We start from the raw sequence: 22479 nt of genomic DNA on the forward strand, positions 1-22479 counted from the left end.
AATGTAAAATAAATAATTTAATAAAGATTCTTTGCCTGCAGCAGCACAACCCCGCCATAGAGCGGGGCTGTAGCAGCGGATTGTGTCTTTTACAACAAGTGTCTTTTCTTGGACAGAAAGCGTGAGCTTTCTTTGACTTATCGGTGGTATCCCATGGCAACTGAGAGACAACAAAAACAGTTCACTAGTTACTACAGCCTCAAAGTCTATATCGTACAAATTCAAGAAAACTAAATGAGCTTGGCCTTAATTTAAGGTTAGGGTCAGACAATGTTAGCAGGTTGGTGAAAGTTAGGGTTAGGTTTAAAATCCACTTTCAAGAAAAGAGATTGTAGAAATAGGCGGGGTTTATGAATTTGTGGCTGCAGTAACTAGTGACGACAAAAAACGGACATAAATCAGCCGAGAAGAACAACAAAAGCAGAGACTGACGGTAAGATTTATGGAAAACTAGTTAGCTACAGTAAGTAGCGAACCCAGCAATCAAGGGTTAGTTGAAGTGTTATGTTGTTGTTTAAAATACTGTTAAACAACGCCATATGCCAACTTTATGCTTCACCGTCCGAAGTGCGAGAAAGTCGTGGTTGCTGAAGAAGTGAGCAAGGTAGACTTTTTTTTCTGTAAACATGCCTTCTTCAGGGAAAGTGAGTGAGTGTCTGTGTGAAACTCCATAGAGGTAAATACAGTGACTTGTTTTGTCTATAATGTTACCAGCGTCCTGTTTGGTCATGGGAGAAGTGTGTGTGCGGGTTGCGGTTCGGATCAGACCTTTGCTTCCCAAAGAGGTGCTACACAATCACCAGGTGTGTGTGCGCGTGGTGCCCGACAGCGCCCAGGTGATGCTGGGAAGCGACCGAACCTTTTCTTTTGACCACGCCTTTGGACCTACTGCATCGCAGGATCAGTTTTACGAGTCATGTGTCAAACCTCTGGTGGCATCCCTCGTTGACGGCTACAATGCTACAGTGTTCGCCTACGGACAAACCGGTTCTGGGAAGACGTACACCCTTGGCGGGGGACATGTTGGTAAGTTAACAGTATGAGCTTATCTGTACTCTTTGACATCATGGAGACACCAAGTGCATTGAGGGATGATGATGTTCGGACATTAGTCCTTGAATAATCTCCTACCACTACGATTCTGAACTGAGCTGCCACTGGAACAGGAGGAAAACGTTAGGCAAATGCAGAGAACTTTATGATTATAGGCCACTTTTTATTATCACAACTCTGCTTTTGTGTTTTTACCATGGAACTTGCTCTCCCTCTGTAATACTTGTACCCTTGTTAGCATCTCTGGTGGAGGAGGAAAGTGGGATCATTGGTCAGGCTGCAGCAGATCTGTTTTTGCTCCTGGGGGAGAGGAGGGCTGCAGACGTCAGGTCTGCAGCAGATGTGAGGGTGTCCTATGTGGAACTGTACCGGGAGGAGCTCAGGGACCTGCTAGAGCTCCACACCGCACACAGAGAGCTGCACATCAGAGAGGACGACAGGGGCAACACAGGTAACACTCCTCACTGTCTGTGCTAGGGTGTGTGTGTGGATTCAGTATGACAGAATTGAATGTGTTTTACAGTGTTGATAGAGGTTATACTGAGGCTGGTGGTGTGAACATACATGCTGTATGGAATCTGACTGAAATGAATGTGTGTTTCAGTTGTGGTGGGGGCCAGAGAGACTGTGATTACCTCAGCTGAGGAGTTGCAGAGCGTCCTGGAGGCTGGCAATGCCCTGAGACACACTGGCCCCACTCAGATGAATGAGCGCTCCAGCCGCTCTCACGCAATTGTCACCGTGCAGTTGACACAGCATAACCACGACGACGGCTCTGTCCGCTCCTCTAAACTCCACCTGGTGGATCTGGCTGGGTCGGAGCGGGCTGCGCGCACTGGGAACACAGGCTTGCGCCTCAAAGAGTCTGTCCACATTAACACCGGCTTGCTGGCTCTGGGCAACGTCATCCGTGCACTCTCTGACCCCCATCGCCGTGGCAACCATGTGCCGTACCGTGATGCCAAGATTACACGCCTCCTCCGGGACTCACTGGGTGGCTCTGCCCACACACTCATGGTGGCCTGCGTCAGCCCCTCCCACCACAATGTCACAGAGACGTTGAGCGTGCTGCAGTTTGCCTCACGGGCACGCCACGTGAAGAACCAGCCTGGGTTGTGTCCTGCCAGGGCATGTCCGGGCTGGCAGCCTGGAGAGGCTCGTGTGGAGGAGCTGGAGCAGGAAGTCCAGACTCTGAGAGAGGCACTGAGAAAGAGGGATAAGACAGGGGGAGGGGTCTTTATGACTGACAGCTCCAAACAGACCCCTCAGGAAGAGCTTGACAACAGGGGTGCGGGCCTAGTGGAGGAGCCCCAGTACTGCTGCCTTGCACAGGACGCTGCCTTCATATTGGAGGAGCTCCAGAGTTCCACCCTGAGTCCTGCTCTGCAGCACCGCTTGCAGGAATGGCTGGGGAGACACGAGGAGCTTAGCCACTCCTGCCACACTGACCACCAGCACCCTGTGGGGGACACAGGGGACAAGCCTCACCACAACACCATCCTCCAGCTCAGACGAGAGCTCAGGAAGTGTCAGGTAGTGGGCTCTGTTTCCCAGCTTTTTTCCCCTCAATATTATCTATTTTTACACCGTATTCTAACTAGAGGTATAAATTGTAACTCTCTCTCCCACTCCTTCCCTCCATCAGGATACTCTGGCTATAGACGAGCAGGTGTTTGACCAGAGGGAGGCAGAGCTGCAGCAGGTGCAGAGGCAGGTGCAAACACTGCTACAGGAGAAACAGAGACACCTCCAGTCCTTACAGGAGGAGAGGGAGCTCAGACGCAAACAGGTAAGGAGAGAGAGAGAGTGACACAGAGACTCTGAGCTGAGCTGGAGGATAACGAGAAATGGAGAAACATAGAGGCAAAGATAGAATTGGGCATTTCTGCATTGGTTGACAACTGACGCTTTCCGTTGTTTGAGTGTGCAGAGCGAGCAGCTGGTAGAGCAGCAGCTGTTAATCGATCGTCTCCGCGGTGACCTCCTGACCTCCAGGATGGCATCCTCGGGAGCCTTGCTGGAAACCGGGGCTTCTGGGAAGTCTGCGAAGAGACCTCACAGTGTTCCCCTGATCAGCCAAGGCCATTGTGGTACAAGGAAGGTACGTGTCCCGAGCAACTATGTGTGTGCGACAATGGCTAAGTTTGTCTTTGTGTGTCTCTTATGCAGATCCACACTAGTCCTCCGGCCTGTTCGTTGGAGAGGGTGATGGCTGCCTTTAAGACCCGCAGTCAGCTGCTGCTGGCACAGATAGAAGAGAGAGACGAGGTCATCTGCCCACAAAGAGAACAGGAGGAAGCGGAGGAGGAGGATCAGGGGGGGAGTAAGGGATTCAGGTGAGAAAGACTGATATAATAATGTAATGCTGCTTTTAGACTGTAACAGCTGTTCCACTAGTGTATACACACCCTGATGTTATACTAGGGACATTGTGTTTCTATAGCTAGGGCTGATGTTCTACTAGGGACATTGTGTTTACATAGCTAGAGCTGATGTTCTACTAGGGACATTGTGTTTCCATAGCTAGAGCTGATGTTCTACTAGGGACATTGTGTTTCCATAGCTAGAGCTGATGTTCTACTAGGGACATTGTGTTTACATAGCTAGAGCTGATGTTCTACTAGGGACATTGTGTTTCCATAGCTAGAGCTGATGTTCTACTAGGGACATTGTGTTTCCATAGCTAGGGCTGATGTTCTACTAGGGACATTGTGTTTACATAGCTAGAGCTGATGTTCTACTAGGGACATTGTGTTTCCATAGCTAGAGCTGATGTTCTACTAGGGACATTGTGTTTCCATAGCTAGAGCTGATGTTCTACTAGGGACATTGTGTTTCCATAGCTAGAGCTGATGTTAGACTAGGGACATTGTGTTTACATAGCTAGAGCTGATGTTAGACTAGGGACATTGTGTTTCCATAGCTAGAGCTGACAGTGAGGACTTTTGAAGAGCAGAATCAACAACATCTGCATAATCAAAACAATTGCTTTGTGAGAAGGTGTTAACCATCAAAGGTGTAAACCCATGTTCATAGTTAGCCATTGTTTTGTAAATGCCGCCCTAAAAGCCCTTAGCGGACATGCCCTGGCCCCAAATCAGAGCAGGTCCACTGAGGCCATGGCCCAGTGAGTCCCAGGAGCCGGGCCGTGGAGGTGGAAACACAAAAGTCTGAGCCTTTTTGGTAAAACACTGGGGTAAATCCTCAGTGGAAATGTACCATAATATCCTGCTTCTGAGTTATGTCATTGTTCTACTTTTTTACGACACAATACTTATTTAATTTTGATCTATATTGCAGGCACTCAATGAACCGCACATGGACAAGCAGACCGAACCCAGCCTGTTTTAACCAGAACCAGACGCAAAATACTAGTTTGGACCAGATTCAGGACGGGCTCCAGTTACCTCAACCGTCAAAACTCCCTACAGGTAAATACAGTGATTTATATGTAACACTTTAAGAGTCTTATATTTCCTGTCATTTCTGTTTCATTGCTAAGCCCGGCCTGTGCTTCCGTAGAGCGCGAGGAGCGCAGGGTGAGGCGGAGTCAGACGGTGAATCTGCAGCGCCTACAGCAGGCGGAGACACAGAGCAGGGCTAGCCTGCAGACCATTGGCTCCAGGGATCTATACAGGACCAAGGTCAGTGCTAACAATACAACATACGGAGAACATTTTATACAGCACTCATAGAGCAGTCATAAAGCATTTATACAGCACTCATTGAACAGTCTTAAATCATTTTGGTCTTTCTATAAACTAGGGTCCCAGTGAGGATTTCCTACACTGGAGAACTTGTAACAGCTGTTGAAAAGTCATTGATAAAAATATATATTTTTTTTTTCATGCCATTACGTTAAGATATAAGGGGGATACAAATATTCATTAAAATTCACGAGTTGATTTAAAACCTATGTTTAATCCTTTGTCATGTTTGGTGTCTTGACTGATTTGTCCAAAATCGTGTGAGATAAAACTTTTCTGTCCTTGCATTTATGGCAGTGTAAGTAGTTGATATCATATATTAAGCATTAATCAGTTAAATTAGACATTGAACTTGAATCCTGGATGGATAGAAATCTCATCTATCCTGGATGGATAGAGATCTCAGAAATGCAGTGTAACTACATAACATTTAGTGTCGTATGTTAAGGAGTGAAAACAGTTTATGGGCACACAAATCCTGAATAATAAATGCAATTGCCAAATCGAGTCATTTTACCTTGATTCTTAACCTAAATGAATACTGTCATTAACGTGGTTCTTTAATAATTATGCATAATACTTGTTGGATGCACATTTGGTGTCCAGCTGATTAGTTATGCTACGGTATTTTCACACATCAGAGGCTCTAAGAAGGAATTTTCCAAATGACAGTCAAGTTATGACCAGTGGTTGTGATAGTGCATGCGATGCAACAACAGCCCAAGAACTGGAAAAACGGTGTTCATGAGGAATGTCCAGAATATTTTGGTGTCTCATTCGTTATGCATGTGAAGACAGTTGTGCCTGGATCCATGTTAGATCTAATTTCCCTAGCGACTTGATGTTGATCATCTGTTGTAGTCTGCTCAGAAATTCAAGTACTGGAATATGCTTACCTTGATAATCAGACAGTTCCTCAATTTGGTGCTTGAAAAGTCCTTGTAATTATTGTAGCCAATTTGTAAGTTCTTCTGTTCCCTTATAATTGTCTGTGATTTCATTTTTTAATCCGTTTTTGTGAGATGGGGCCACTTGTTTGTTTCCCGACGCGTCAATTTAAGGGTGACGACAGCATCTAATATTGGCTTCAAATCCTTACATCAAAAAAGGAAGCTGGTTTTTGGTCACTTTATAAAAATAGCAATGGTGAGATTAATGCTTCCGCTATTCATGGCTTTATTGTGTGTGCCAGCGTCGGCCACATAGGCTACTGAAAAATCACCATCCATGCATCCAATCTATTTAGTCAGGCAATGTCCACATTATTCTCACATATTTTAGAATGTCATAATCATTTCAATATCAATGCATTGGGAAGGCCTAAAAACGGCACTATTTTTCTAGTAAATGTTAAAGGCCTATTTCGTTTTTTTGGTGTGGGGGGGGGGGGGGTTCTATAATGTATAACATTGATGTCCTTCAAAATTATAATTCAGTGCTTGAAAAAGTCTGAAAAGTCTTTGAATTTGATTTGCCAATGTCGGTATGAACTCTGCTTAAAGGATGTATAGTCCTAAACCTATGTTGTTTTATAGGTGGAGTTCTAGGGCAATTTGCATATATTCACTATTATTCCTCTAAGTAAACGGGGAGCTGCATGAAAATCCTTTATTTACCATTGTTTGAAAAAAATGTTTTATCCCACTGTCAAACGTTGGCCCCATTTTATTTATAGCGATACCCATTCAAGGAGCATTAATACAGAACTTCTGTTGACATCAGACTCTCAGTCCTTGCATCCATATATACAAGTTTACATACACTTAGGTTGGAGTCATTAAAACTTGTTTTTCAACCACTCCACAAATTTTTTTGTAAAGAAATTATAGTCTTGGCAAGTCGGTTAGGACATCTACTTTGTGCATGACACAAGTAATATTTCCAACAATGGTTTAATGACAGATTATTTCACTTATTATTATTTCACTATAATTCACTGTATCACAATTCCAGTGGGTCAGAGGTTTACATACACTTAGTTGACTGTGCCTTTAAACAGCTTGGAAAATTCCAGAAAATGATGTCATGGCTTTAGAAGCTTCTGATAGGCTAATTGACATAATTTGAGTCAATTGGAGGTGTACCTGTGGATGTATTTCAAGGCCTACCTTCAAACTCAGTGCCTCTTGCTTGACATCATGGGGAACTCAAAAGAAATCAGCCAAGACCTCAGAAAAAAAAATTGTAGACCTCCACAAGTCTGGTTCATCCTTGGGAGCAATTTCCAAATGCCTGAAGGTACCACGCTCATCTGTACAAACAATAGTTCGCAAGTATAAACACCATGGGACCATGCATCCGTCATACCGCTCAGGAAAGAGACGCGTTCTGTGTCCTAGAGATGAACGTACTTTGGTGCGAAAAGTGCAAATCAATCCCAGAACAACAGCAAAGGACGAACATTTTTGTGGACAGAATTGAAAAAGCGTGTGCGAGCAAGGAGGCCTACAAACCTGACTCAGTTACACCAGCTCTGTCAGGAGGAATGGGCCAAAATTCACCCAATTTATTCTGGGAAGCTTGTGGAAGGCTACCCGAAATGTTTGACCCAAGTTAAACAATTTAAAGGCAATGCTACCAAATACTAATTGAGTGTATGTAAACTTCTGACCCACTGGGAATGTGATGAAAGAAATAAAAGCTGAAAGAAATCATTCTCTCTGCTGTTATTCTGACATTTCACATTCTTAAAATAAAGTGGTGATCCTAACTGACCTAAGACAGGGAATTTTTACAAGGATTAAATGTCAGGAATTGTGAAAAACTGAGTTTAAAGGTATTTGGCCAAGGTGTATGTAAACTTCCGACTCCAACTGTAGCTCCATCTATGAATTTGCAAGTGGTTACATTTCTCCAGTCCCATCCTTCAGCCTCACAGCAAACCAAGTGGTGGGGCTGCCATTTTGTTTTTCAAATGTAGTAATGTGCATGTGAACAGCATGCTAAAGGGTTTGATGCTGCTGTGTTGCAGGACCTGGGGACAGACAATATGGCTGTCTTTCAGAATGGAGCATGTAAAGACTCGGAGGAAAAGGTGAGCCCACATGACATCTGCAAATGATCACAGATTTAGGTTCGGCTGCCCCTCCCTGCACGATGTGTTTGTTATGGCAAAAAAGGCTATTTCATTGTTCACCATGCAGTCATGGTGATTCCTTAGATCTCATTTGGATATTCAACATAGTTTAAAATAGTCAAATTGTGTTTGTGTGTTTTGAAATGTGGATGTGTTCGTTTTGGCCGTGTACGATGCCTAGCTGTCTGAGAGTCGCACGTGGCTGGAGCAAGAGGAGGAGCGTGCTCTGCAGAGGAGGAGGGGCCTGCAAGAGCTGGAGGAGGAGCTGAGGCACAGAGAAGAAGTGCTGCAGCACCGAGAGGCCTGTGTCCAGGAGAGGAAACAGCTGCAGATCAAGAGGCTCCGCTCCAGCCAGGTAAACACAGAGCGGTGCATAGAAATCCAAAGCATTCTATTGAAATAAAAAGGTATATTATATTTTTGTGTAAGTTACGGCATTCCAGTGTTATCTGATATTGAAAGTGTGTGTGGGTACGTTCATGTGTATTCCTCAGGCTCTGAGTCAGGACTTTCTGCGAGTGTCGGCTCGTCTGGGAGCTTTGGATCAGGAGCTGGAGGAGAGAGGAGGTGTAAGGAGGAGACTGTCCTCCCCGGCAGCAGGGCTGTGTGGAGTGTCTATGGAGGAGCTGCTGAAGGAGAGGGAGAGCCTGCGTCTGAGGAGGGACACCCTGGACACACAGCTGAGAGACGGCAGAGTGCTCACGCCAGAGGTGAGCTCAACGTTCACCACCTTCCTTCCGGCTGGGTGTCACTCTGACTGCAGGGGCTGATCAGTGGTGTGTGTGTATAGGAGGAGCATGCCCTGCTGCAGTTGGAGGAGGCCCTGGAGGCGTTGGATGCTGCTGTAGAGTTTAAGAACCGTTCCATCCAGGAGAGACAGAGAGAGCTCGGGGACACATCAAACCCCGCCCACGGAGACGAAGACGAGGACATCATGAGGGCGCTAAGGGAGCTGCCACTTCCAGAGGCCTCTGCACTGTTGGTCAAATACTTCAACAAGGTCAGAGTCCCAACACACACACACACTCACCACAAACTACTTTGAGCGACCAAACTAAATCAAAATCAAATTTTATTGGTTGCATACACGTTTAGCAGATGTTATTGCGGTGCCTATCCGACCAGAGCCTTTTCATCTCCAATGATTGGGGCGGGTCAATGCAAATACTCCGGTTAGCCATTTGATTAAGTGTTCAGCAGTCTTATGGATTGGGGGTAGACGCTGTTAAGAAGCCTTTTGGACCTAGACTTGGCACTCCGGTACCGCTTGCCGTGTGGTAGCAGAGAGAACAGTCTATGACCAGGGTGGCTGGAGTCTTTGACAATTTTTAGGGCCTTCCTCTGACACCGCCTGGTATAGAGGTCCTGGATAGCAGGAAGCTTGGCCCCAGTGATGTACTGGGCCGTTCACACAACCCTCTGTAGTGCCTTGCGGTCGGAGGCCGAGCAGTTGCCATACCAGGCAGTGATGCAACCAGTCAGGATGCTCTCGATGGTGCAGCTGTAGAACCTTTTGAGGACCCATGCCAAATCTTTTCAGTCTCCTAAGGGGGAATAGATTTTGTCGTGCCCTCTTCATTACTGTCTTGGTGTGCTTGGACCATGTTAGTTTGTTGGTGATGTGGACACCAAGGAACTTAAAGCTCTCAACCTGCTCCACTACAGCCCTGTCGATGAGAATGGGGGCGTGCTCGGTCCTCTTTTTCCTGTAGTCCACAATCATCTCCTTTGTCTTGATCACGTTGAGGGAGAGGTTGTTGTCCTGGCACCACACGGCCAGGTCTCTGACCTCCTCCCTATAGGCTGTCTCGTCGTTGTCGGTGATCAGGCCCACTGTTGTCATCGGCAAACTTAATGATGGTGTTGGAGTCGTGCCTGGCCATGCAGTCATGAGTGAACAGGGAGTACAGGAGGGGCCTGAGCACGCACACCTGAGGGGCCCGTGTTGAAGATCAGTGTGGCGGATGTGTTGTTACCTACCCTTACCACCTGGGGGCGGCCCGTCAGGAAGTCCAGGATCCAGTTACAGAGGGAAGTGTTCAGTCCCAGGGTCCTTAGCTTATTGATGAGCTTTGAGGGCACTATGGTGTTGAACGCTGAGCTGTAGTCAATGAATAGCATTCTCACATAGATGTTCCTTTTGTCCAGGTGGGAAAGGGCAGTGTGGAGTGCAATAGAGATTGCATCATCTGTGGATCTGTTAGGGCGGTATGCAAATTAGTGGGTCTAGGGTTTCTGGGATAATGGTGTTGATGTGAGCCATGACCAGCCTTTCAAAGCACTTCATGGCTACGGATGTGAGTGCTACGGGTTGGTAGTAATTTAAGCAGGCTACCGAAATATGTTGGTATTACAGACTCGGACAGGGAGAGGTTGAAAATGTCAGTGAAGACACTTGCCAGTTGGTCAGTGCATGCTCGCAGTACATGTCCTGGTAATCCGTCTGGCCCTGCGGTCTTGTGAATGTTGACCTGTTTAAAGGTCTTACTCACATTGGCTGCGGAGAGCGTGATCACACAGTCTTCCGGAACAGCTGGTGCTCTCATGCATGTTTCAGTGTTATGTGCTTCGAAGCGAGCATAGAAGTAGTTTAGCTCGTCTGGTAGGCTTGTGTCACTGGGCAGTTCTTGGCTGTGCTTCCCTTTGTAGTCTGTTATGGTTTGCAAGCCCTGCCACATCCGATGAGCGTCAGAGACTTCGCTTTGTAATAACCATTCGGGAGAGGGAGGTTCTCGCTAGCCTAGTCAGCTTTGAGACTGTACTGGATAGTGGAACATGCTATTATGCATGCTGTTTTGGATATTCACCCACAAAGGGAGAACTAGGTGATGCCTACAACAAAGTGGTACCTGGTTGACAGTACACTGCATTAGAACCCTCATTTGCGGAAAGGCTGGGGGGCTGGGATTGAGATTTTAAGAGTTTGAAAAAGGTTTGGCTCAGAAGTAGGACTGGTTCAAGAGATGATGATGACTATACATTTAATTTGTATAGTGCTTTTCATGTCAAAGTAATCTCAAAGTTCTACGTAGGCCAAAATAAGACATGCACTACACTCCTAACCTTCCATTAGCCTCCTACTAAGCTGGCAAATGTTGAAAGCATTCCCTTGGCCCCTCCAGGTGGTGTGTCTGAGGGAGTCGGAGCAGCGGCTGCAGCTGCGCTGTGAGGAGCTGGAGCTGCAGACTGGAGAGCAGGAGGCAGTGACCAGGGAGATGGAGGCAGCTCTACAGCGCCTCACTCTGGACACAGACCGCCGGCTCACTGAGCAGCATCGAGAGCACCAACATAGCATACAGTTACTACTGCAGCAGTGCCGAGGTCCGTGTCTGTGTGTGTATGCATCAATGTGGTAAATGTTTGAGAGTGTTTCCTGCCTTTTCATTGTGTGTTTTACAGTATTCTCACTGCTAATTTTCTGTTTGTGTGTAGAGGGTGGCTCAGGGAACAGTGGTCAGGCGGTCCAGGCTAGGCTGCAGCAGCTGGAGAGAGACCTGTTCTTCTATAAGAGCTCCAGTCGTGAGCTGAAGAGGAAGCTCCGAGAGCTGGTTACCAAATCCCTCCCCCCTCAGGCTCCAGAACTGCAGACCCAGGGCAGGAAGGGGGCCAGTGATGGAGCAGGGGACAGCCCCAGCCTGCAGACTCCCAGAGTGGAGCTGGCCCCTGTCCGTCTGTCCCGTAGGGAGCTGAGGCAGCTCTCACCCTCTGACCCCCGCAGCACTAGGGTGCGGTATACCATGAGGGCCAGCAGAGGCTCATTCCAGGAGGACTCCATTGAAGTGCCCAGAAACACTTACTGACCAGGAGGCTTGAGCACATATCAACCACTTTTTTTCATTTGTCCACACTGATCTAGAAGAAGAGGTCAGGTGAATCTAAGTCAAATAAGATCAATGTGGATGAAAGGGAGGAGGCAAGGAACAGAAGCCACTAACTGTGAAACTGTTGAGACACGTCAACTGATTCCACGGAGTGAAAACCCTCTCTGCACTTTACAGCACTAAAGTCTGAGTGAATTGCACTTCAAACTGCAGACTCATCAGTTAGTCAGAGATAGATGAGCCCACAGCTAAATGGATATCAAAATAATGTGTATTAGAAATGTGATTTTTATGTTTAAATTATTTTACTTTTAAAGATGTCTTTGTTTATAAGATAGTGTGTTGGCCGTGTTCTAGACCCTCGGGCCACTCCAAACTCTAAAGCAAGCCAGTGGTCATTCATGCAATAGAATTTACCTGTGATTTACTCGGTTTCCTTGTGTGGTTTTGGTTATTTAAGTGTTGAACAACTGTTGAACAACTGTTGACATCAAATTGATTGGATCAAACCTGTTAATTTGCACGATTCACCAATTTGATCTACATTTGTCTTTGCAGTGTCCTGTTTAATGTTAAAGGTGCAACTTGCAATAGTTACTGCTGTCCAATGGTCATTTTAATTACTGGTACCCATTGATTCTTGAAAAATATAACTTATACATGTATATAACTAATATATTCCCCAAAATGTTAGTCTGATCTTAAGTAGCATGGCTGACACAAGGCTAGTGATCCACCACCACCCCTCAAACAAAAAGCTTAAGGATCCAGTAGGCCTCAAAATAAAAATATATTCAAAACATTCTTGTTGGAGCCGTAATTCATGCCTGTGTAATGTAGTTCTCAAGATGAGATGCAGAAATAAAGCTACATTAGATAGGCAATTGGAAGGCATTTAAAATATATATATATATATATATATATATGTTGGAAGTTTACATACACCTTAGCCAAATACATTTAAACTCAGTTTTTCACAATTCCTGACATTTAATCATTGTAAAAATTCCTGTCTTAGGTCAGTTAGGATCACCACTTTATTTTAAGAATTTGAAATGTCAGAATAATAGAAGAGTGAATTATTTATTTCAGCTTTTATTTCTTTCATCACATCCCCAGTGGGTCAGAAGTTTACATACACTCAATTAGTATTTGGTAGCATTGCCTTTATATTGTTTAACTTGGGTCAAACGTTACGGGTAACCTTCCACAAGCTTGGGTGAATTTTGGCCCATTCCTCCTGACAGAGCTGGTGTAACTGAGTCAGGTTTGTAGGCCTCCTTGCTCACACACGCATTTTCAGTTCTGCCCACAAATTTTCTATGGGGTTGAGGTCAGGGCTTTGTGATGGCCACTCCCAATACCTTGACTTTGTTGTCCTTAAGTCATTTTGCCACAACTTTGGAAGTATGCTTGGGGTCATTGTCCATTTGGAAGACCCATTTGCGACCAAGCTTTAACTTCCTGACTGATGTCTTGAGATATTGCTTCAATATATCCACATACTTTTCCTCCCTCATGATGCCATCTATTTTATGAAGTACACCAGTCCCTCCTGCAGCAAAGCACCTCCACAACATGATGCTGCCACCCCGTGCTTCACGGTTGGGATGGTGTTCTTCGGCTTGCAAGCCTCCCCCTTTTTCCTACAAACATAGCAATGGTCATTATGGCCAAACAGTTCTATTTTTGTGTCATCAGATCAGAGGACATTTCTTCAAAAAGTACGATCTTTACAAACCGTAGTCTGGCTTTTTTATGGCAGTTTTGGAGCAGTGGCTTCTTCCTTGCTGAGCGGCCTTTCAGGTTATGTCGATTATAGGACTCGTTTTACTGTGGATATAAATACTTTTGTACCTTTTTCCTCAAGCATCTTCACAAGGTCCTTTGCTGTTGTTCTGGGATTGATTTGCACTTCACATCAAAGTACGTTCACCTCTAGGACACAGAACGCGTCTCCTTCCTGAGCGGTATGACGGCTGCGTGGTCCCATGGTGTTTATACTTGCGTACTATTGTTTGTACAGATGAACTTGGTACCTTCAGGTGTTTGGAAATCGCTCCCAAGGATGAACCAGGCTTGTGGAGGTCTACAATTTATTTTTATGAGGTCTTGGCTGATTTCTTTTGATTTTCCAATGATGTCAAGCAAAGAAGTACTGAGTTTGAAGGTAGGCCTTGAAATACATCCACAAGTACACCTCCAATTGATTCAAATGATGTAAATTAGCCTATCAGAAGCTTCTAAAGTCGTGACATCATTTTCTGACATTTTCCAAGCTGTTTAAAGGTACAGTCAATTTAGTGTATGTAAACTTCTGACCCACTGGAATTGTGATACAGTGAATTATAAGTGAAATAATCTGTCTGTAAACAATTGTTGGAAAAATTACTTGTGTCATGCTCAAAGTAGATGTCCTAACCGACTTGCCAAAACTATAGTTTGTTAACAAGAAATTTGTGGAGTGGTTGAAAAATGAGTTTTAATGACTCCAACCTAAGTGTATGTAAACTTCTGACTTCAAGTGTGTGTGTGTGTGTGTATGTGTGTATAAAAATGTATATGTATATATATTTGTATTTTGTAAAAAAAATTCAATATATTTGTTTATTACCGACCACAAAATATCAAGTTTTACATACAAAAGCAGAAACTTAATGAATAAATAAATATGTTAGCAAGTAAATACATGTTACAAGATAATACAATTCTTGTTACACCAGAATAATTCTTATTCTGGTGTAACATAAAGCACTTTGTATTCACAGACAACCACCAACACTCAAGGCAATAGTTGTTAACACATTCATGAAACAACACTGGTAAAACTGAAGTGATGTTCTACCTAGGCAATGAAAAACAGGAATGGGGATTCAAGAGATATATTCATTTACGATTAGCATTCATTTAAGGGAATGAAAGCACACAATCCCTTGCATAAATCTCAACAGCGAGGCTACATCAAGAGAAAGTAATACACCCCTAATAATTCATCTCCACAGCAACCCGCCAAAGCCCCCACCATTTCTCCTTCACCCAAATCCAGATAGCTGATGTTCTGAAAGAGCTGAAAAATCTGGACCCATACAAATCAGCCGGGCTAGACAATCTGGACCCTCTCTTTCTAAAATGATCTGCCGAAATTGTTGCAACCCCTATTACTAACCTGTTCAACCTCTCTTTCGTATCGCTCTAGACCCACACTCTAGACCCAAACTGCTACAGACCTATATCTATCCTACCCTGTCTTTCTAAGGTCTTCGAAAGCCAAGTTAACAAATAGATTACCGACCATTTCGAATCCCACCATACCTTCTCCACTATGCAATCTGGTTTCAGAGCTGGTCATGGGTGCACCTCAGCCACGCTCATGGTCCTAAACGACATCATAACCGCCATCGATAAGAGACATTACTGTGCAGCCGTATTCATTGACCTGGCCAAGGCTTTCGACTCTGTCAATCACCACATTCTTATTGGCAGACTCGACAGCCTTGGTTTCTCAAATGATTGCGTCGCCTGGTTTACCAACTACTTCTCTGATAGAGTTCAGTGTGTCAAATCGGAGGGCCTGTTGTCTGGACCTCTGGCAGTCTCTATGGGGGTGCCACAGGTTTCAATTCTCGGGCCGACTCTCTTCTCTGTATACATCAATGATGTTGCTCTTTCTGCTGGTGATTCTCTGATCCACCTCTACGCAGACGACACCATTCTGTATACTTCTGGCCCCTCTTTGGACACTGTGTTAACTACCCTCCAGACGAGCTTCAATGCCATACAACTCTCCTTCCGTGGCCTCCAACTGCTCTTAAACGCAAGTAAAACTAAATGCATGCTATTCAATCAATCACTGCCCGCACCTGCTCGCCCGTCCAGCATCACTACTCTGGACGGCTCTGACTTAGAATACGTGGACAACTACAAATACCTAGGTGTCTGGTTAGACTGTAAACTCTCCTTCCAGACTCACATTAAGCATCTCCAATCCAAAATTAAATCTAGAATCAGCTTCCTACAGTGAGGGAAAAAAGTATTTGATCCCCTGCTGATTTTGTACGTTTGCCCAGTGACAAAGAAATGATCAGTCTATAATTTTAATGGTAGGTTTATTTGAACAGTGAGAGACAGAATAACAACAAAAATCCAGAAAAACGCATGTAAAAAATGTTATAAATTGATTTGCATTTTAATGAGGGAAATAAGTATTTGACCCCTCTGCAAAACATGACTTAGTACTTGGTGGCAAAACCCTTGTTAGCAATCACAGATGTCAGACGTTTCTTGTAGTTGGCCACCAGGTTTGCACACATCTCAGGAGGGATTTTGTCCCACTCCTCTTTGCAGATCTTCTCCAAGTCATTAAGGTTTCGAGGCTGACGTTTGGCAACTCGGACCTGAAGCTCCCTCCACAGATTTTCTATGGGATTAAGGTCTGGAGACTGGCTAGGCCACTCCAGGACCTTAATGTGCTTCTTCTTGAGCCACTCCTTTGTTGCCTTGGCCGTGTGTTTTGGGTCATTGTCATGCTGGAATACCCATCCACGACCCATTTTCAATGCCCTGGCTGAGAGAAGGAGGTTCTCACCCAAGATTTGACGGTTCATGGCCCCGCACATCGTCCCTTTGATGCGGTGAAGTTGTCCTGTTCCCTTAGCAGAAAAACACCCCCAAAGCATAATGTTTCCACCTCCATGTTTGACGGCGGGGATGGTGTTCTTGGGGTCATAGGCAGCATTCCTCCTCCTCCAAACACGGTGAGTTGAGTTGATGCCAAAGAGCTCCATTTTGGTCTCATCTGACCACAACACTTTCACCCAGTTGTCCTCTGAATCATTCAGATGTTCATTGGCAAACTTCAGACGGGCATGTATATGTGCTTTCTAGAGCAGGGGGACCTTGCGGGCGCTGCAGGATTTCAGTCCTTCACGGCGTAGTGTGTTACCAATTGTTTTCTTGGTGACTATGGTCCCAGCTGCCTTGAGATCATTGACAAGATCCTCCCATGTAGTTCTGGGCTGATTCCTCACCGTTCTCATGATCATTGCAACTCCACGAGGTGAGATCTTGCATGGAGCCCCAGGCCGAGGGAGATTGACAGTTCTTTTGTGTTTCTTCTATTTGCGAATAATCGCACCAACTGTTGTCACCTTCTCACCAAGCTGCTTGGCGATGGTCTTGTAGCCCATTCCAGCCTTGGGTAGGTCTACAATCTTGTCCCTGACATCCTTGGAGCGCTCTTTGGTCTTGGCCATGGTGGAGAGTTTGGAATCTGATTGATTGATTGCTTCTGTGGACAGGTGTCTTTTATACAGGTAGCAAGCTGAGATTAGGAGCACTCCCTTTAAGAGTGTGCTCCTAATCTCAGCTCGTTACCTGTATAAAAGACACCTGGGAGTCAGAAATCTTTCTGATTGACAGGGGGTCAAATACTTATTTCCCTCATTAAAATGCAAATCATTTTATAACATTTTTGACATGCGTTTTTCTGGATTTTTTTGTTGTTATTCTGTCTCTCACTGTTCAAATAAACCTACCATTAAAATTATAGACTGATAATTTCTTTGTCAGTGGGCAAACGTACAAAATCAGCAGGGGATCAAATACTTTTTTCCCTCACTGTATATCGCAACAAAGCATCCTTGACTCATGCTCCCAAACATACCCTCGTAAAACTGACCATCCTACCGATTCTCGACTTCGGTGATGTCATCTATAAAATAGCCTCCAACACTCTACTCAACAAACTGGATGCAGTCTGTCACAGTGCCATCCGTTTTGTCACCAAAGCCCAATACACTACCCACCACTGCGACCTGTACGCTCTCGTTGGTTGGCCCTCGCTTCATACTCATCGCCAAACACACTGGCTACAGGTTATCTACAAGTCTCTGCTAGGTAAAGCCCCGCCTTATCTCAGCTCACTGGTCACCATAGAAGCACCCACTCGTAGCACGCGCTCCAGCAGTTATATCTCACTGGTCACCCCCAAAGCCAATTCCTCCTTTGGTCGTCTTTCCTTCCAGTTCTCTGCTGCCAATGACTGGAACGAACTGCAAAAATCACTGAAGCTGGAGACTCATATCTCCCTCACTAGCTTTAAGCACCAGCTGTCAGAGCAGCTCACAGATCACTGCACCTGTACATAGCCCATCTGTAAACAGCCCATCTATCTACCTACCTCATCCCCATACTGTATTTATTTATTTATCTTGCTCCTTTGCACCACAGTATCTCTACTTGCACATTCATCTTCTGCACATCTACCATTCCAGTGTTTAATTGCTATATTGTATATTACTTCACCACCATGGCCTATTTATTGCCTTAACTTACCTCATTTGCACTCATTGTATATAGATTTTTAGATTTCTTTTGTTCTACTGTATTATTGACTGTATGTTTTGTTTATTCCATGTGTAACTCTGTGTTGTTGTATGTGTCGAATTGCTATGCTTTATCTTGGCCAGGTCGCAGTTGCAAATGAGAACTTGTTCTCAACTAGCCTACCTGGTTAAATAAAGGTGAAATAAATAAAATAAAAATCTGTTTCCTAGATTAACCTGTTTTTAGATGGATTCATATCGATATCATCTTAATCCTACTGGCCAGAGATCTAAGCATCCACCCAACTGTTGAATTGGCAACCATGAGCGACAACTGTTACAGAGCACAATGGCTGGGCTATGTTATATGGTATTCATCATCATCTTCCAACTTTTAAAGCAAGAGTGAATTTGACATTCTTTGGACTCTATTCTTAGATCTCCTCATCTCTGCAAATACACATTTATTTTGGTGGCCAGGCCAAGCAAAACAACAACAAAAAAACATGAATTTGCTTAAAAAAACAGCTGAACATAAAATGCCGTAAGACTATACAAGGTACTGAGAAAGCCACACAATGTACATAATACACAGTGGCTGACTGGAATATATAAATAATGGAATAAGAAATCAGAGCACAGTTAAATAGCCTTTTGTTGCTTTTTGTAACCATTTCTGCCCAGACAACTATAAGTCACATGTACAATCACACAAGTTTTTCTTAGTCATAAATATAAGTTTTGACTAGGATTAGATTTGCCTCTTTTGTTTAGTTTTCCTTACAGTACAATTCACACACAACAGTGTACAGACATAATATAGAATAGACAAACAAGGCAGAATATGGGAAATAATCAAAACACTGCCCATTACTAAATTGCCGACATGGTTTCAACAGATTCATGACTCCTAACAGTGTGCAGTGCCACACGTCATGCCCATACACACAGATTTACAGGGTATACAGACCAGTGGCATGTCTCTGTTAGGACCTGACTACAATGGGAGTTTAGCAGATACAGATGACATAGAAACAGGTGATTTAGTCTGAGATGAAAGGAAGAGGAAAAACCGATGTTCTTATTTCCTGAATTAAGAAATCCATAAAATGATTTCCTATTTCACACCTAATTAAACCACAGAGCAAAGAAAACGTATGTGTCGTGTCTTTATGTAAAAATGAACCATTCTACCCTTCATATGCCCAATCTGAGGTTGCTACATCCATTTTTTGAAACTTATAAATTAATGATATGCACCCATTTGTTGTTGAAAAATATAACTTATAAAAGCCTCATGAGCTTAGTTTAACTGTCATAGCCCATCAGAACCCAAAATATAAGATTGTTTTACTCCAATGTTTGTGAACAAAGTAAATATAAACAAACACTATATGGCCTCAAAACATGGTTAAAACTAGAATGTTGATATCATGGATGGTCAGTACTTCCATCCATAGCTCTGTCTATCAATTTGCGAGTGATTACATTTCTCCAGCCCCATCCCTCAGTTTTTTTGCGAAACGGGTGGGGTGGGGGGACTGGGTACGCTTTATTATTGTTTCAACTGCTGATTGCCGCTTCAAGTGAACCAATTAATTATCTTACTTCATTTTGGTTTAAAGGAATTCCAAAATAGATTGTAAGGTAACACCTACAGTACCTACCAAACTACATTCAGTAACAACTTACTTGGGACAGGGTTACTTGCGAGGTAGTCTACTTATTCAACACAGTATAACATTTAAGCTGATCTAATTTTCTCCTTGCACTGGCCTTTGGCACATCAGGTAGGTAGGTACCCTACCTGTAAGTTAATTTACTCAGGTAAACTACCGCTCCAGATGGAGTCTGTTAATGAGTTTAAACTCCAACATTCGGACGTTTCACCGGACCAGGTTAAGCCTACTCCTGTACTGAATGGCACTTGGTAACTTTCACATCTTAAAATATTCTAGGACTATCTATAGTCCATATTTATGTTTCACTGATATTCAGTTCTTGAGTAAAATAATTGTATCTAGGTCTATGAAACCATCTCTGTGTATGTATATACTAACCCCACTTCAATCAACAGTAGGTCTACAAGGCATACCGCATACTATGACAAAATATTTGTCACAGTTTAATAAAAAATCAACCAAACTGTTTCACTGACAGAATAACTGGAGGTAAAAGTCATCATTCCCTTGGTGTTCCATGATGAAACCTGAAATTTAAGTACTGGTATAGCATTACATGGTATACCCTGGCTGGTTTCACATACATTTGATATTTTAGTAAATCAGCAGACGCTCTTATCCAGAGTTACTTACAGGAGCAATTAGGGTTAAGTGCCTTGCTCAAGGGCACATTGACAGATTTTTCACCTAGTCAACTTCTAACCACTAGGTTACCTGCCACCATAGATGAGAAGGTAGTGAACAATGGTGGTGACCCTGTGAAGAAGGCGGTGGTATAGAATAGTATATGAGGCAACCCCTAATCTGAGTGCATCTGGGTCATGTTCATCAGGGCACTCAATGGAACACATTTAAAAACATTTGGCGAAGGAAAATTAAAATGATCGTTTGTTATAGGACAAGTCTAAGTAGTTCCTGCCTGTTTCAGTCCCATTTCTTCAGTTTGGTGCCTAATAAACACAACCCTGATCTATCTGTTCTTTTGCAGCTGTTCAGACTGGGATGCCTTGAGACAGACTAAGCGGAAACTGGAAGAGGATAAAGGAAGAAAAGTGGATGGCTCCTGGAGATCACTTGTTCTCAATGAGAGTCTGCACCTTGCACACCAGGTCCCGGGCCAGAGTCAGGATCTGCTTGATGTTGTGATGCTCAGCCATTTCTGAAAGGAGTCGAGAGAAGATGAAAATGTCATACCAGCTGAACCACTGCCAGCATCAATGCACAAGGCTATACCATCATATTTATTTGATGTATATGTGGGTAAGTCCTGCATTCCCCTGTAACTCTGTATTCTCAGAGCTGGAGTATGACCTTTCACTGCATGCTGACAGTTCATAATCAGAGCCATCCAGTGGCTAGCTACACTGCAAACTTTATTTACCAGGTTCACGTGAATCAATTGTAATGTCAATTCACCACAACAGACACGAGAGTCTACTGATTAGCACAGGGTAGTCTGTATTTCATTTAATTTTGGATTAAAAACACAGTTTGAGATCATTGTGAGGGTTTTCCCCATTGGCTTAAATGGTTGGGCGTCCAGGGAAAATATTGTCTGAGGTTGCCATAGTAACCAAGGGGGCGTCGCTTAGCGAAGGGTCAATTGCGTGCGTTATTCATTGAACCATTTATTTTCTCAGCACAGGTACCCATTCAAGGTTACTATTCCCCCTTCAGCTATTGACAAAGTTGGACATTAATAAAAATACATTTTAGGTGTATCTTTCTCTAGGCAATTGAAATGCAATGTTCCACATTGACACTTAATCTGTAAATCTACAGTTTGTACCCCAGTAGAGTATTTCATATTAGCTGCTGCAAGGCGGCAGACAGTTTACCATTAAAAGGGTATAGTACACACACACCTATCGTTTTTCCAAGTGCATGGAGACATTTTTCTTATACAGAAATGCTGGTTGAAAAGTTCCATACCTTCAATGCTCCGCAAACAACTGAATGAATTGTTGCTTCATTGTTAGACAGTTTACCGTTGAAAAACTTAATGATGTCGGTGAAGTCCATGTTGTTCTCCAGAATGATGTCCCGGTAGACCTCCACCAGTGCCAGTGCGATGAAGAGGACAAAGTGGCCGGAGGAGGCGTCCTTCGCTGCCCAGATGGTCTCCCATACCGCAAACACATCGTCATACACCAACTCTGAGAATAGAGAAGTACAGGGGATGCAGGAGTCAGTTATGGTAGGAGTGGTGGCGAAATCTTAATCTGATAGAATTAGAGAAGTTATAAGTCAAATTGTAATAGCTTCACCTTGCCCTCCGATTGGGCTAGATGAAATTGACTTTGGGATTCAGAATGCAAGTACAGTACATGAGGATGAATCATGAGTCAAGATGGTTGGGATTGGAGTTCAGGGCTTGGTTTTTAATGAAGATAGAAGTGTGTTTGAATATGAGGGGTATAAACACCTAGATGGGAGAGATTAGAGGGTAGGATTGATAATGAGATAGCCATTGATTCATATTCACTGTGCCCTCACGTGTCCTTCACGCAGTAGTGACCCATCTTCTTATTCATTACCAACTCCTGAAGGCACTTTTTCCTGAGTGATCTTACTGCCTGCCGCATCATTGATGTGGAAGCAGCTTATTATAACTAGGTATTGTTATCTTGTGTTGCTTCATGTCTGTTGTATATTTGGTCATGGTATGAAAACACGCTCTCCCCTAAGTTTAATTGACATTTGCTACGGGCAATTCCATGGTAACAGAGGGATGCTGAGACTCCAATGTTTCACTTTTAAATGTATGCCAATAATTGCAAAGTTAAACAAACCATAGAAAAATACATTTATTTGAAG

The 22479-nt window shown here is 43.9% G+C and overlaps 2 protein-coding genes across 4 annotated transcripts in view; one reads left to right on the plus strand and one right to left on the minus strand.

Annotated features, from left to right (window-relative positions):
• Positions 1-156: 156 nt before the first annotated feature.
• LOC106585681 (kinesin-like protein KIF27) lies at positions 157-12457 on the plus strand. Of its 3 annotated transcripts, none has more exons than XM_014172150.2 (15): positions 157-604; positions 715-1026; positions 1292-1504; positions 1658-2586; positions 2699-2842; positions 2984-3154; positions 3223-3389; positions 4354-4484; positions 4576-4697; positions 7732-7794; positions 8018-8191; positions 8331-8546; positions 8627-8836; positions 10959-11157; positions 11269-12457. In XM_014172150.2, the coding sequence occupies exons 2-15, from the start codon at positions 729-731 to the stop codon at positions 11634-11636; spliced, it is 3405 nt and encodes a 1134-aa protein (XP_014027625.2). In that variant the 5' UTR covers positions 157-604; positions 715-728; the 3' UTR covers positions 11637-12457. The 3 variants fall into 3 exon arrangements, with proteins under 3 accessions (XP_014027625.2, XP_014027626.2, XP_014027624.2); XM_014172151.2 differs by having other exon boundaries at positions 157-433; XM_014172149.2 differs by having other exon boundaries at positions 157-1026.
• A 4746-nt stretch (positions 12458-17203) lies between these two features.
• LOC106585677 (small G protein signaling modulator 1) overlaps positions 17204-22479 on the minus strand; it is a 71343-nt gene continuing 66067 nt past the window's right edge. The window contains exons 24-25 of the mRNA XM_082968651.1: positions 21651-21818; positions 17204-20821 (exon numbers count right to left, since the gene is read on the minus strand). Of these exons, the coding sequence (XP_082824777.1) occupies positions 20733-20821; positions 21651-21818 (257 nt within the window). The 3' untranslated portion in view covers positions 17204-20732. The remainder of the gene's footprint in view (positions 20822-21650; positions 21819-22479) is intronic.

The sequence above is a fragment of the Salmo salar genome, chromosome 24 (assembly GCF_965601325.2).
Source record: "Salmo salar chromosome 24, fSalSal1, whole genome shotgun sequence".
Lineage (NCBI taxonomy): Eukaryota > Metazoa > Chordata > Actinopteri > Salmoniformes > Salmonidae > Salmo > Salmo salar.